The sequence below is a fragment of the Rhizophagus irregularis genome, chromosome 6, assembly GCF_026210795.1.
Source record: "Rhizophagus irregularis chromosome 6, complete sequence".
NCBI lineage: Eukaryota > Fungi > Glomeromycota > Glomeromycetes > Glomerales > Glomeraceae > Rhizophagus > Rhizophagus irregularis.
In genome coordinates this window covers 1,222,809-1,237,131 of record NC_089434.1, presented here as the reverse complement: position 1 = coordinate 1,237,131, position 14,323 = coordinate 1,222,809, and the positions used below count along the sequence as shown (strand labels likewise).

At 28.2% G+C, this 14,323-nt stretch overlaps 2 protein-coding genes across 2 annotated transcripts; both read left to right on the top strand.

Moving 5' to 3' along the window:
• Positions 1-4,425: 4,425 nt before the first annotated feature.
• Positions 4,426-4,821, top strand: OCT59_026021 (uncharacterized protein; the record flags this gene model as incomplete). Its single annotated transcript, XM_025325722.1, has 1 exon — positions 4,426-4,821. The coding sequence occupies one exon, from the start codon at positions 4,426-4,428 to the stop codon at positions 4,819-4,821; it is 396 nt and encodes a 131-aa protein (XP_025179856.1).
• Positions 4,822-4,877: 56 nt separating this feature from the next.
• Positions 4,878-5,628, top strand: OCT59_026020 (uncharacterized protein; the record flags this gene model as incomplete). Its single annotated transcript, XM_066142883.1, has 3 exons — positions 4,878-4,956; positions 5,357-5,465; positions 5,553-5,628. The coding sequence occupies 3 exons, from the start codon at positions 4,878-4,880 to the stop codon at positions 5,626-5,628; spliced, it is 264 nt and encodes an 87-aa protein (XP_065992455.1).
• Positions 5,629-14,323: the final 8,695 nt, after the last annotated feature.

Sequence of the window (14,323 nt, the reverse complement as noted above, 5' to 3'; positions counted from 1 at the left end):
ATTCATATTGTTTATGTATATCATTATGAATATTATAATCCACTGATTTATATTACTAATTGTCGTATAAACTAATTCATTTCGAATATCGGACATTGATGCAATTTTTTTTTTTTCGTAGTATATAAAATTAAAATTGAATTGGAACATTATATAATATTTTTCATGTGTAACGGTCTATACGCCAAAAAATTAATTTTTTTACACTATTAATTATCCGGTTCGCGGAAAAGACTATCTCCTTTTTTCTGTGTCCTTTCACAAAAATCACCACTATTTCCTTTTTTTAATTGTCCCCTGAACGAAATCAAGATTATCACGTAACACTAAAACTTTAATGTTAAGAAGTTAATTTGGTTATTCGTTATTTTTTTTTTTTTTTTGAATAGTGTCGAAATGAACTATAACTACGATTGAAATAGTTGATCTGTGTCGAATTTTATTTACAAAAGTATTTATTAAATATTTCTAATGGTGTTTTTTAATAATCCTTAGTTAATATCATCCTAACCGCACCGTCACAGTCGTCACACCGTGAACTTTTCTTGTTTGTCACACAATTGTGTGTCTCATCAATTATCACGAGATATCATGAGATAATCGATCTGCTCAAAATTTTTATTCAGGATGCAAAAAAAAGGACATATAGTAAAAATTAGGATTTATTAGGAAATCATCAAATACAAAATTAATTAAACACTAAAAAATAATTATCCAAAGCATTGATAAAAAAATGTATACGCATTGCTCATTAAATCCATTTAATAAAAAAAATTATATAAGAATGTACCTTCAATCATCCTGTATAAATACAAATAGTAATATAATAATACAAAATTAAAAATTCTTAATTCTTTCCCAGAAACACTTCCTTAATTATCTTACTGATCTTACCATAATTTTTGCGCTATTCACCATATTATGTATAAGCTCGAGCTAGAAAAAATGAGAAGATGAGATTGTAAAGATGCGAAGTCTTATTTCTTTTCAATATGGATGTGTACATATGAAAAACTTCATCTTTCCGCCACCATTTAACTAGTAAAAAAATATGTCCGCATTGTGCTACTTACATTGCAGCAGTTACACACTTGGATGATGGTCCAACGAAGATTATGTATTAAAAGTTATGGAATTCATCCTTGTGGATCAAAATCTTGTTTCGGCATTGGTCAAGTGATCTTTTACGAGGGAAATTTGTCGCTTGTGGCAGTGTACGTATTTGATATGTTTTGTCGTTGTGCCTTGATTTGCAATTAAATGTCATTGATTGTTTTTTTATAATCAGACCAATTCTACATCGATTAAAGGTAAACCTAGGTTTTGACATTTCTGTGGTTGATTTAAACGTTGTATCACTACCAGGACCGTCAGAAGCTTAAGCAGCCAATCAATCATTGGTTTTGCATGAAATGAATCTGGATGATAAAGAACAGGGTGAATTTGGTTTGAGATTAGAGATAATACGAACTTCAAATATTCTTACAAATAAGATGGACATGATAAATTAAAATATGAGATCAGCCACCACCGTGTTGATAGATTTGCTGTCCTGTCCTGGACGAAACTAATAGCGTAGAGGAAGGGAGCATCGCCTGGAAAACACTTTCTGGTACTTGACGGTTATACTGATTCTAACTTACAGGAACGTATCCATTACACAATAATCGGCCAATATCCCATGACGAACAACTAACAGGAATCAAAGTAGATCACATGGAACATCACCGAGACATCACTAAGAGACCGTGGAACATTAATCGCATATTGGATCTACTGCTTTTTCATGAGCTTTGGAGTCGAACCCGATCCATGCATATTAGCACCATTCCTAATAATAAAACCCAACAAGAGCCATCGGATGAATAAATAACTTTTTTTTATCGTTAAAATTTGAAAAAGGCTGAAATCATCTTATATTAAAACATTACCTCCTCATGAGTGTTCTCTTATATAGAGAAACATATTTTCATCTCCTTTTTTTTAGCTCATAGTTAATTAGTTATCGATTTTCGACTTCTAAAATATCAATAAACCCATGATCTTTAAACGATTCACTAAATTATCCGAATGACCATCCGTGAAAAATCCGCTACCGATATTTTAAAGCACATCAAGAATTGACGTAATTCTTAATGTAATTGATTATGTGTTATAATGTCTGGGCTTTGCGGTCCGGCTAATGTAACAGAAGAAAGACCGTAAACAATGTGCCAAATAATCGATTTCATCATCATATGAACTGAAATTGTTAAATTTGGAAATAATTAGCCAGTACGCCTCGAATTTTTAATCATCATGTTGAGAGAATATGCTGTAGCTGATGAATTTTCAATTAAGAAGATTGAAAATTGCGGAATCTAGGTTCCAATGATTCAATTGTTAATCCATGACAGGATCTTTAAACTCAAGTTCTTATAACAACAAATGACACACCTCATAAATTAACGACCATAAAGATTTGAACTTTATAAAACCATTGAGGTTTCATTGAATTTGCAAAACTTTTTCTCTCACTTTCCAGCTCTGACTTCTGAGGAACGAGTTCTTCTTAAATGAGTCTTTTAATGGATAGTTGTTAAGTAACGCATCTTTCACGTGGTGATGTAGTATTGAACATTTTGTGCTGCTTGTACCACTTTGACACACTTTTTTTTATTACTCAGAGATTTTCGTCTATTATGATGTCTCATGGATTTGCTAAGAAAATTGGTCCCGATTAATAAACTTTAATTTTATGATTTCTTTCGCGATTTCACAGATCTCTTTACTAACAACATGAGCAAATTCAATCCAACTCTTTAAAACGCATAGAACTTACCTCAAAGTATCTTATAAAACAGATAAAGCAAACTGCTTTTCATTTCGTCCATACGATTTGGATTAAGCTTTAATTTTCAATTTTAATGAAATCGTCGCACGAACAAGAGCTTGAGATGGCATATATAATCGGCTCACAAATATAATAAGAATATAATAATCTTTGATCTTTTTCAAAATTTTGAAATATTCAAGATAAGTAATCCATAGGCAATATATTAAAATAATTTCGAGAAAATTAAGAAAAATTTTCACTTATTTTTAGTGCAAGCGAAAATAACGAAAATACATATTATATTAAATGGGAAGGAAAATGATAAGAATAAAATTTTGAGTATAACATCTCCCTTATATATAAATACCTTACACAACAGACTTTTGTTAACGTTAAAGATAGGGATGTGCCGATAATTCTCATCATCTACATTTAATTTCTTCCCTTTTTGATAACTCGCTAAGCGATTTCCCCCTTTTAAAATTCCATAATAGGGATGAGCCGGATGGCGCTTTTACTGTATTATGTAATATTTCTCCTAATTCTCAACTTCACGAAATAAAGTCTAATAATAGACACATAAACAGTAACGAAAATTATATTAAATTTGGTGTTGTTATCACGTAAAGGATTTACTTCAGAGTAATTATTTTCTCATGTACCATGTACTGTACGACTCTTTCATTATTCATTACACAATCGAAATGATACACAAACTGCAAGTGAATTGTTATTTTATTTATTTATATCATCTCTAGATCCAATTCAATTGACGTGCATGTATCAGTGTTACCAGGGTCATCTATTAATTAAAAATTTCTCATATTATGCAACTTTCAAAATAGGGATGGCGTCTTTCATTATGCTTAGGAATTTATCAACTTCATAGAATGAAATAAAGTCTTATAAAATGTAACTCTTAACTTTCCCATTAAATCGTCAAGTAAGGGATAATATTTGCCTTTTAGAAGTCTCTGGATCTTAATTATATCATTGATAATATTATTCCCGAGTCCCAATTTGATAAATACACCATCATTTGAGACGATACAAACTACGAAATCTATAGTAACTACTTTAGTATAGTACATTTCCCGGGAACTATTCAAGTTGATCGCAAAGAATAAAAAAATATCTGAATTTCATTCATTATAAAAAATGGAATTTGTACAATATACCTGAGTACCTTTAAGGTACTTATCAAATAAGTGAAGTACCTCCGCAATCTTGATTTCTTTATTTATTGATACCCATTCTAGATCAATTGATCTAATTGGCTCTCGTATTGGTGTATCACATAATCTATAAATATAATTTATATTACCGAATATTTTATTATTGATCAGTAATCCGCTAATCAATTCTCTCACGTTATGTGACCTTCATAATAGGAATGGCGTTTTTTTTTTATTGTGCTCATTCTAATTACCAATCAGTTAATAATTATTATCTTCGAGTTCATTATTCGCCCTAGGATAAAAATTTCAAGGTTCATTTTTTTTTCCAGAAATATTATAGAATATTCCAAATAAATATAATATTAACAAGAGAATTTTATGTTCTTTTACATAGTTTCGACATATATTGTACTAGTTTTTTTTGCTATAATCATGTCCACACAAATTAATCGTGGAGAGAACGAGAATGAGTTTAACATAACCATGTCGCCAGTTATTTCTAATCCAAAAGACCTTAATGATAAGAACTGTAAAGAGTTCAATATAATAATTATCGGCTTTATCGAGTTTAAAGGAAAGGTATTTCAAGTTCCACCGTCAGTTGAAATGAGTGTAACTGATCTTGGAACCGGAACTAAACTTGGACACGTAAATGGAGACCTGGAACTAGAACAAGAAATTTTTTTGAACGTGAACGTACCGAATGCTGGAACCTTTATAGAGGGATACGTAAGACTTTATATGCAAGCTGGGATGATAGTACGATTAAAATACGATATCAAAGGTGCCGTCAAAATTAATGGAGATGAATTATTATTTAGCTTTTAAGATAGTAGCTTTATTTTAGACGTATTGATTAAATAATTTGAAGCTTAAATGAAAAAATGATGATAAATAATTATTGTCTTACAGCTTTGAGGAAGAGAGACAATTCCAGAGTACTTTTGTCGTTTGACGTTCACGGTGTGTCAGTTTAACACAGGTTTTATTTATCTGTACACATAAATATGTATATAATTGTTTATTTAGAACTAAAAATTGTAACAAATTATTTTTATGTAGTCTTATTGTTAGAAATAAATTGAACGTTATAAATGAATCATTAATTCATTGAGTAAAACTTTCAATTAATATATAGGAGATACAAGCCTATAAGGCTCAGTAATTTTGCCACTATTATGACAAAATTAATCACTCAATTTTCAGGCGCCAGTGTTTTTTAAACGTTAAAGAACAACTAATAAGATAAGGTACGTGTTAGTATCGGATTCTGTATATTCGAATTTATTATTTATTCTTAATTCTCCAAATGCTCTTTAATTTGGCGTTGTTCATAAGTAATTGTTAAATCAATTAACGCAAGAATTTTACTTCAAACGAAATAATGAAGCCACTAGTATATCTCATTTTCGATGCTTGACATTATCTGAGACCGTTTGGGTTTGCATCTTTGTACCACGAACCAAATATAGGTAAAACTTTTCCATAAATACTCTATAAATAAATCTTCATTTATCTAAGCTCATTGTGTCTCAATGTTTCTTTCTTTTTGAACATAGATCATATCATCAAGAAATCAAAACCCTTAAAACCATTAGGCTGAATGCGAGCTACGTAAGTATTACAAAATCTTAAGAGTTAATTCTTAATAGTCTCTTTATTTCATTTTCTAGATGGAGTGGTTCTCGTGACTGTGAATTCTTTAATTTTACTATAATAGTAACTGCTGACTCGTGCTCATGTCATCCATATCAATCAATCAATTCATGATCGAGCTATATCATTGAAATGTTTTTCAGTAAGCTAGATTTCCTGGTATATAAAGAGTCTCAAGATAATTCTTAATTACCTTATTCCAAACTCAATCTACATTTCAGAGCTTCAAACAACCCGAATTTAAATAAATGACGAGAACAATATACTGATTATATTGGCACCTACTGAACAAGGAAACGTAGTATTTGCTCGTCAACACATAAACTAATCATATGTTAATCGACATGATGGTAGTTTATCTTTTTTTAAATGGCTTATTTTTCGTTTTATTTATTTGTTGACAAAATGTTATAACGTTTCATTTTCTAATAATACTATTACAAATTATTTGAATAAAATTCTTTTATTTTTTAGGTTTTGTTAAGAAGCCTCGAGATGATTGAGATTGGCGATAGCTTGTTTTACGACCCCAAATACCCTAAACAGGACTTCCGCCTAGTAAGATATACGTTCTTGTCCTCTCTCTTTCCCTTTTAAAGGAAATATTTGATATGTCTTATTGCCTACCCTAATTCGCATATATCTCAAATTCTTTTTAATATAAAAAAGAATTGTTAAGAGGCTATATACATAAAAGATGATAACGATCTAGTGCTATAGCTGTTAGGTAGATTTCATATCAATCAACATGATCTTAACTGTTTTTGTTCGTGTATTGTGAAACTAATTTCTTTTTTTTTTTATTAGAGTAAAAAATTTTTGTGCTAATTATGTAAGACAAATTTTGTAAATCTTACAGATTACAATTATATTTGATAAGGTCGAATCTGGTGACAATGGCTAATGGGATTTTGTTAGGTTCAAATAGCGAATCGCTTTCATCTTATCATGGCATTTCTGACATAATGTATGTGAATTGTGAAATTTTCTTTATTTTCAAAATTATTTAAATTTTCTCATTAAACTTACTAAGCTTTTAGTTCCTTCGCGAGAGAAATTATTTGATAACAATAATTATATACTATTTTATAATGTATCTTCTGATTTAAAAAGAATGCGTGCGTGATTATGACAAGCGTGGTGTTGAGATAGTTAGAATTAAGCTGACATGATGAAATGAGTATTTTTATACATTTGCTCATTAAGTATGGAGAGTTATATGTGTAAAATGAGGTAAATTTTTCATGGAAAAAAATCTTCGCATAGCAATTTTTTTTTCTTTTATTAACAGGTTTTGATCATTTATTAGCAATTATTGAGAAATTACCATAGAAATACGGTAAAATTAGCTTACTACGTTTGAACAAGTGATCATCAGTTAAACGTTTTTAGTAAAGTCGCTTACATCGATCGTAGTTATGTTAGTAGTAAGATCAAATATCATGTGATTTCACACGTTAGTTTGTGTATACTTAAAAATTATAATATTATATCATCAGATATATTAAAAAAGTTTGACAAATAATAATTTTTATTTTTCTTCCAATTTTATTTATTAATAAACCAATCAAAAGGTTATTATTTTCATATTTTTAGTTGTTAAGTAGGATGGGTCAATATTGTTCAGGTATTATCTATATAACAAAGAACGGTTTATTAAAAATTGTATTTCGGTCTTTCTCGTTGAGACATCAGATTTTGACCTTTCCCGTATTGATTTTCCATTTATGTTGACATCCTAGTTATTTCACGGGGAATTGTGATTTTCACGGCTGCGCCGTGAAAATCAGTGACTCCGTGAAATAACTGATTTATCCCACGGTATCCATACTATAAAGCCCTTTAATATACTTATTTTGACTATAATTCTAATAATGATAGACTTTTTATTCCAATATTGATAGACTTTTTACCCATCTTTTCAAATAAACATCACCCGTGAGAATACCAAGAAAAAAAAAATCACAAATTTTAACTAGGAACGTGGGATAATAAAAAGATATGTTATGGATGATAATGATCAAACATCTCATAACATCTCATATATTTTATATATATACACCATATATATACACCACCATATATATACTATAGAAGTTTAGTAATCACTCATTTTGTATATTTGAGTGCTGGGAGGTTGAGGTTTGAAAATGGGTTATATATACGATCATAAAAGGTAAATCAGTTACGTTATCTTAATTTCGTGTGAAAAAAAAATTTTTTTTTTTGTTAATAAAATAATAATGACGAAAAAAAAATATGAAATATAAATTTATTTCAAAAGAAATCATCATAGAAATATAGTAAAAAATACATGTCGTACCTTGAAAAGTTAAAAAGTTGATGCAAAAAAACAAAAAATGAAACTTTATTATAGACTATAAGTTATTAAAACTACAAAGTATTATTTTTTTTGATCGACATAAAAACAATAATTAACTTATTACTTTGATCGACATAAAAACAGAATCATTATATAATTTTTTTTCTTAACATAATTTTCGTCATTTTCTTAATACTTTTGTAAAAATTACAAAATAATACCTTCAATTATGAAAAAGTTGTATTGCAGTATGTTGTGTTATTGTTATCATTTAACAACGTTTAAAAATTTAAAAATAATATTTTACGGTTTACATAATATTTTTTATTACAAATTGGTATTATCTTTTTTTTTTGCGATAAAAATTTACTGATATTTACGTTACCTTTACAACTTTAATATTGACAAAAGTCATTGTTCAAAAACCGAACTAAGCAGTAAATTTAATTAGCAATCGTCACAATAATTAAACTAAGTTATCGAATGGTATTTATTGGATTATTAGATGGAGGAAGAGAGACATATCAATAGGAATTAATGCTACTAATCGACTGAACAATAACAATTGATATTATCGATATAGAGAACAAATACATATTAGGAATTATTTCCCAAAAAAAATTTTTTTTTAACAAATAGATTATACTGCAATAGTTAAGAATATTATTTCATGGTAAAGTTTTTGTTTCGATCAGATGTAGAAATGAATGTAAAACAATAAAAAGTGAGATAAGCGAAGCTCTTTTTGATTGTCATGAAAGAATAAAGTAGTTATCATAAAGTCTTCCTTTACTCGTCGATCTCTAATATGAATTTATTCTAGGGTATTTGTACGATTCAAATAGTTTTTCTCGCTCGAAGTGGTCTTTGTTAATTACGCGACAACATTCCTAGTACTCTGAAAGTTCTTCAATGCGTCTATCACCATGATCGTCAGCATATAACGCCCTAATCCTATTAATTTCAACATTATTTTTAAATCGCAAGCAATTTCTTCTTGCGTCAAAACCACTCTTTAAATGTAGAAGATACTGTAAATTAAGTTTCTTGTTCCTAAATAATTGAATAATTGGCAAATTAAATCAAATTAAATCGTATATTCATTAAGTTAAATCAATCTATATCTTATTTTTGCCCTTACATACCCAATATTATACCTTCGAACTTACTGTATGCAGACTGTCAACAAAAATCGTCGACACGTACGCGAAGAATTAATGGCGCGCCATCACCATCACAACTAACCATCACAAAGAATAAATTTAGAAATGAAGGATAATTGGTGCTTCAGATTTCGCCGTATCGATATCGAAGAATTAATATTTCATCAACGTGATAAATAATGTTTAGTTAAAGCTATTTTCTATCGACAAGTGACACACGTTAGACGTTGATCTTGAGTAACACACATATTTCTACGTCTTTCTCGCAGCTTTCCAATTGTAATGATATTTACAGAATTAAATCCTGAGGGAAAAGTTCTCTGCAGATCTCCTGATCACAGTTTTCACGGGTATATCGCTTTAATGGTTCCTCAATATCTTTCAATGAAGTTCAATTAATATTGAAATTTGGAGTAAAAATTACATTTATGACTGCTAAAAAAAATCAAATCGTAAGGAAGGAATTTGGCAGTGTATAGAAATTTGCTCTAGTCATGTCATCAATCTTATCTTTACATATTTGACAATATGCATAAAATCCTTCTCTCCACAATTCATATAAATTACTGTAATAGTTGTTGCACTATTTCGGGTTCATCTTTTTCATTCACTATCGGTCGCTTTTGATGTTTTGTTTACCATCAGGTTTTAACCTTATTTTACTTCCCACCAACGCATCAGATTTAATAGAACATGATCAGGGCTAAAATCCGTAAATAATCCAATACAATTCGAAGACACTGCATCAAAACTTTTGTCTTATTCGACCAATAAGATGTTCACTTGTTCAATAATCATTTTGATTTTTTCTAAATTGAAGACGAATTTTTGGTATATTACGATGATCAAAAACTCGTTCATCATTTTTCATATTAAAAAATTTTCTCGTCATTCCACAAGTTCATGATCATAATTCATGATCATGGTATATTAAATAAAATATCAATAATATATAGCAATGCTATTTTAATTCGCTTTGTTTCTATGACTGAAAGTAGCGTTCTGCAACTCTCAAAGATAATTATTATTTTTTTTTACTCTTGAAGTGATTGAACCGAATCAAGAACTTTCAATGGGGTGATTTGCTCCACCTTGTTTTCCTGCTGCATCATCTTCATAATTAAACAGATGGTTTTTTTCTTGTATACACTTGGAGTTCAACCTAATAAGTTGCCCGATTACGAGTTACACGAGTACGGTATGGTAAATGCAGCTATCTCGCTTTTATTTTTCAAATATAAATGATTCAACCATTCGAAATGGTTCCTTTCTTTTAAGATTTTTTTTTGTGCGCAAAATTCTTCCTTTCGATCTCTAGATTGGGCTTTAGAGATCTTGTTTCCCCACTGTTCATACTAAATAAATTATCTAGAAGTTATACTGGACTTGTATCATTATTTATCGTCGAGAAAACTTCGTAATTAATGCAGTTCCTTTTGCAGCAAACAGCAAACATTGGAGAAGGCAATAGCCATATGATATAGTATGGAAGCGTAAGCACATACTCTAATTGTCATAAAATGTTGGCTTATATTCACTAGTCAAAAAGTTTTCCTAATTGTGTATTTTTTCGTCTATATTAATTCAAGAAGTTACTTATTACTTTTTCAAAAAAAGCATTTCTTTTGGCATGCCAACTTTCCGCTCACTACCATTCTCGTTTCCCCATTCTTCTCTTTTTACAAATAGATTATATCTTTTTTTCATCTGCCGTTGTTGTCCCTTTTTTATAAACTAATTTTCGTTTTGGAAGGTCGTGGAATTATAAAAAAAAAATATTCACATGAAAATCACAGTGTTTATATAAGTATTTTTAACCAATCAACGTCAAGAATTCCCTATCATATTGTGTAATGTATGGTTTAACGTACATTAAGATTATACGCCAATATTAGTGTGGCGTCTATCAAGCCAAATAAATTCATTTTAAAAACTCGGAGTGCTTGATCTCGAATTATTTCTAAGCTAAAATTAACATATAGAATTGTAGTCATGCACAAATACTGACTAATCACTATAATCTTCAGGATTCATACTAGTTATGAAATATGAAAAATTATTATCTAAATACATAATTGATAAAACAACAAATTCATCTAGCTTAGTTACAATTTAGGTAAAGCTTATTTTTAATATTATAGACCCTTTTTATAGCGAATTTTGATATAAATAATTCCACAATACAACGTGTGGACGTGTGGTACCGATTTTAACATAAGAAAAAGTTATAACCGAATATCACTAATTAAATGTGGTATACCATTCAACAAAGTAATTTTTATAACCCGAATATAACAAAATAGCTAAATTTTTGTTTTAAACGAATTTTTTTTGTTTAGTATAACGAAGATTTATTATTGCAAGATAAATGATGTTGATTTTCATGAAATTTTTCTCAAATAGGCAAATTTACTATTTTTACAAATGTTGTTTGGTTTTTATTTTACTGCATTACATCAAATTTCATAATATCGAATAATTCGCTATCGCATTAACGTCGTTATATCGAGGACCGACTTTCTTATGTAAAATTATTCGTGTGAAACAAAAAAAATAATAACCGTACTGTAATTAGTAATTATTATTACCCCAATACCCCTTATCGTAAGAAATACAATTGTATTACACCCCTGCATCAGGAGAAATATCCCCCCATATAGCCCATTGTTAAGAACGACCACTAGTTATTTAAAATCAAACATTACGAGAATTTTCTCCATTTATCAGTTATTGTACATCCGGTTTGTGCAAAAACTTTTTAATTATCCGTTGGTCGTTACCGTAATTATATGTTGATTTTTAATTTTTTAAGAAAAAATAAGTTTTTAAGAAAATTTCAAAAATTTCATCATGTCTGCTGCAGATATCGCAGTTACTAGAGCATTTGAATTAATTGATGATAACATTTACGATGATATACATAATCGATATGAATTTGTAAAACAAAAAATTCTTTCTGATAATTCCCTTAAAAAAAAGGATAAAACTGAAGCAATAAGAATTTTAAATGAAACTTATGATTCAAGTAAAATTAGTGTTAATTCAGGAACAAAGAGAATATGTAAAAATTGTAACCAAGAATGTTTGGCTACACTTTATTGTGAATATTGTGTTCGAAACTATTTAAAAGCAAAATTTTCAAGCTGGGCATCTGGAAACAATAACATTGATATTTTAATACAGAAATGTCAAATGGAAACACTTCTTCCACGTAATATAATTGAATGGGTTCCATACAATAAACTTTATAATATTAAATTCTTAACAAAAGGAGGATTCTCTGAAATTTATAGAGCGCGCTGGTTTAGTGGAAGCTATGATAAGTGGAATTCTAAAAAACAAAAGTTAAAAAGATTTGGAATAGAAAAAGTTATACTTAAAACATTAGGAAATTTTGAAAATGAAAATCAAAGATGGTTTGAAGAGGTTTGTAAATAAGTCTACTTGTTTAAAAAAGTAATAGTAAAAGATTATTAATATTTTATATTATCATAAACATTGTTTTAGGCTAAGTCACATTTAACTATAAGTAATAAATGGGAAGATAGTATTGTTCGATGTTATGGTTTAACACAAAATCCATCAAATGGAAATTATATGCTTGTAATAAAAAAAATGGACATGGATTTAAGAAAATATTTACAACGAAATTATAAACAACTTACATGGAAAAAAAGAATTTTCATTGCTTTTAAAATAATTGATGCACTTGATAGAATTCATGGAGAGAATAAAATCCATAGAGATTTACATTCCAAAAATATATTATATGATCACTATTTTCAAAATATCTGCATTAGTGATCTTGGATTTTGTGGTCCAGCAAGTAGACCACTAAAAAGTATATATGGAAATCTTCCTTATATAGCACCAGAGGTTATTATTGAAGGAGAATATACTTTTAAATCCGATGTTTATAGTGTCGCAATGCTTATGTGGGAAATTTCATCAAGTCAACCACCGTTTATTAATTATGAACATAATTACGATCTTGCAATGAATATAGTTAATGGTATTAGACCAAAGATTGTACCAGGAACACCTTTAGAATATAAAAATTTAATAGAACAATGTTGGGATTCGGATCCATTAAAAAGACCTGACATTATAACTCTTTGGAGTGAAATAAAAAAAATTAATGTTTCATATCAAAATACATCAAATAAATTAGCAACAAATAACTTCTTCAGAATAAATAGAACAAATAGCTTAAAATCAAAAGAATTAAGTTATACAAGTAGTGAATTGTATACGAGTAAACTTCATCAGTTTGAAAATTTACCAGAACCAAGAAATGCAACAGAAGGTATTTTTAGATACATTATTTAATTTTTTTTTTAACTCATTATATTAATAGAAACTTTTCTTTTTTCTTCAAATAATAATAGAAGAACTAGAAGGTATAATTAACATTTATTAATTTCTTCATTACAAAATATTAAGAATATTATTTAAATTAAAACAATTTTAGGAATTATAATAACCTTGTATTTAACTATTTTTTACAATATCTTAATTTTTCATAGCATTTCACAGTAAACCATATGATTTTGAAATCCCTGATAATAGTAAGTTTATAACAATAATACAATTTTTTTTAAGTATATAAAAATTAATTAGTTGTTGATTATTTTTTTTTTAGTCGAAGATTTTAGTAAATAGTCAGACTTCAAAAAGTATAATAATTTTATTCGTAATAAATGGAAAAATTTCTTTTCATAATTGAAATAGACAAACGAATAACAAATTTTTAATAATTTTAGGTAGCTCCAAAGTATTTAACATTGACAAGCTTCAAAGCATGGTATGTATGATCGTTAATACTAATTGGTAAATAAAATAATTATTTAAATTTTTATAAAATAAAAATATTTTTTATTTTTGTTTTTTTATAGTAGATAATGGCAAATTTTTATTCAAGAATAAGAAAACCGAATTTAATCACTATTTAATCGCTTTTTTACATAATTATTTATTAGATAAGAAAGAATTACTATAAATTAAAATTAAATATCGCAACATATAATTATTTAGATACAAAGAATTAGCATTGCAACATAATACGAAAAAAATTATAAATTCAAATTATTATTTATCAGTTTTTTATAATTTATTTATTCTTTGCTATTTATATATTTCATTTTACTATTTATATGTTCTAGTATTTTATTTTAAACATTTTATTTAC